The sequence below is a fragment of the Penaeus monodon genome, chromosome 23, assembly GCF_015228065.2.
Source record: "Penaeus monodon isolate SGIC_2016 chromosome 23, NSTDA_Pmon_1, whole genome shotgun sequence".
Lineage (NCBI taxonomy): Eukaryota > Metazoa > Arthropoda > Malacostraca > Decapoda > Penaeidae > Penaeus > Penaeus monodon.
Window position 1 is genome coordinate 7,915,007 of NC_051408.1, and position 357 is coordinate 7,915,363.

Here is a 357-nt window from a genome sequence, read left to right on the forward strand (position 1 = left end):
CCCCAACCCTCCACTCGCCTCCCCCCAATCCCTCAATACTCCCCCACCCCCCCACCCCCTCCCCCCCCCCCACAGCCAACCCCCCTCACAACGCCCTCCGTCTCCCCCTCCAGCAGGAACTGTCCAGCAAGTTCACGCGATTAAAAGAGGAGGCGCAGGAACTCCACCGCGACGTGACGCTCAGAAGGTGCCTGACTCGGAGGGGCCGCGTCGAGGAGATCGTGAGGGAGTGCGCCGGCCTCGAGGAGGAGTTCAGGGCGTACGGCGACGAGATGGAGGAGCTGAGGGGCGTGTTCGACCAGGCGTGGGACGAGCAGATCCAGAGGGTGTACGCCGAGCAGGAAGTCTTTCAGTCGC

The 357-nt window shown here is 66.4% G+C and overlaps 1 protein-coding gene across 1 annotated transcript in view; it reads left to right on the top strand.

The window, feature by feature from the left end:
* Window positions 1-357, top strand: part of LOC119588118 — a gene marked incomplete in the record, with an annotated part of 60,132 nt that overhangs the window by 39,318 nt on the left and 20,457 nt on the right. Inside the window, 1 exon segment of the mRNA XM_037936826.1 lies at window positions 114-356. Within this exon segment, the coding sequence (XP_037792754.1) occupies window positions 114-356 (243 nt within the window).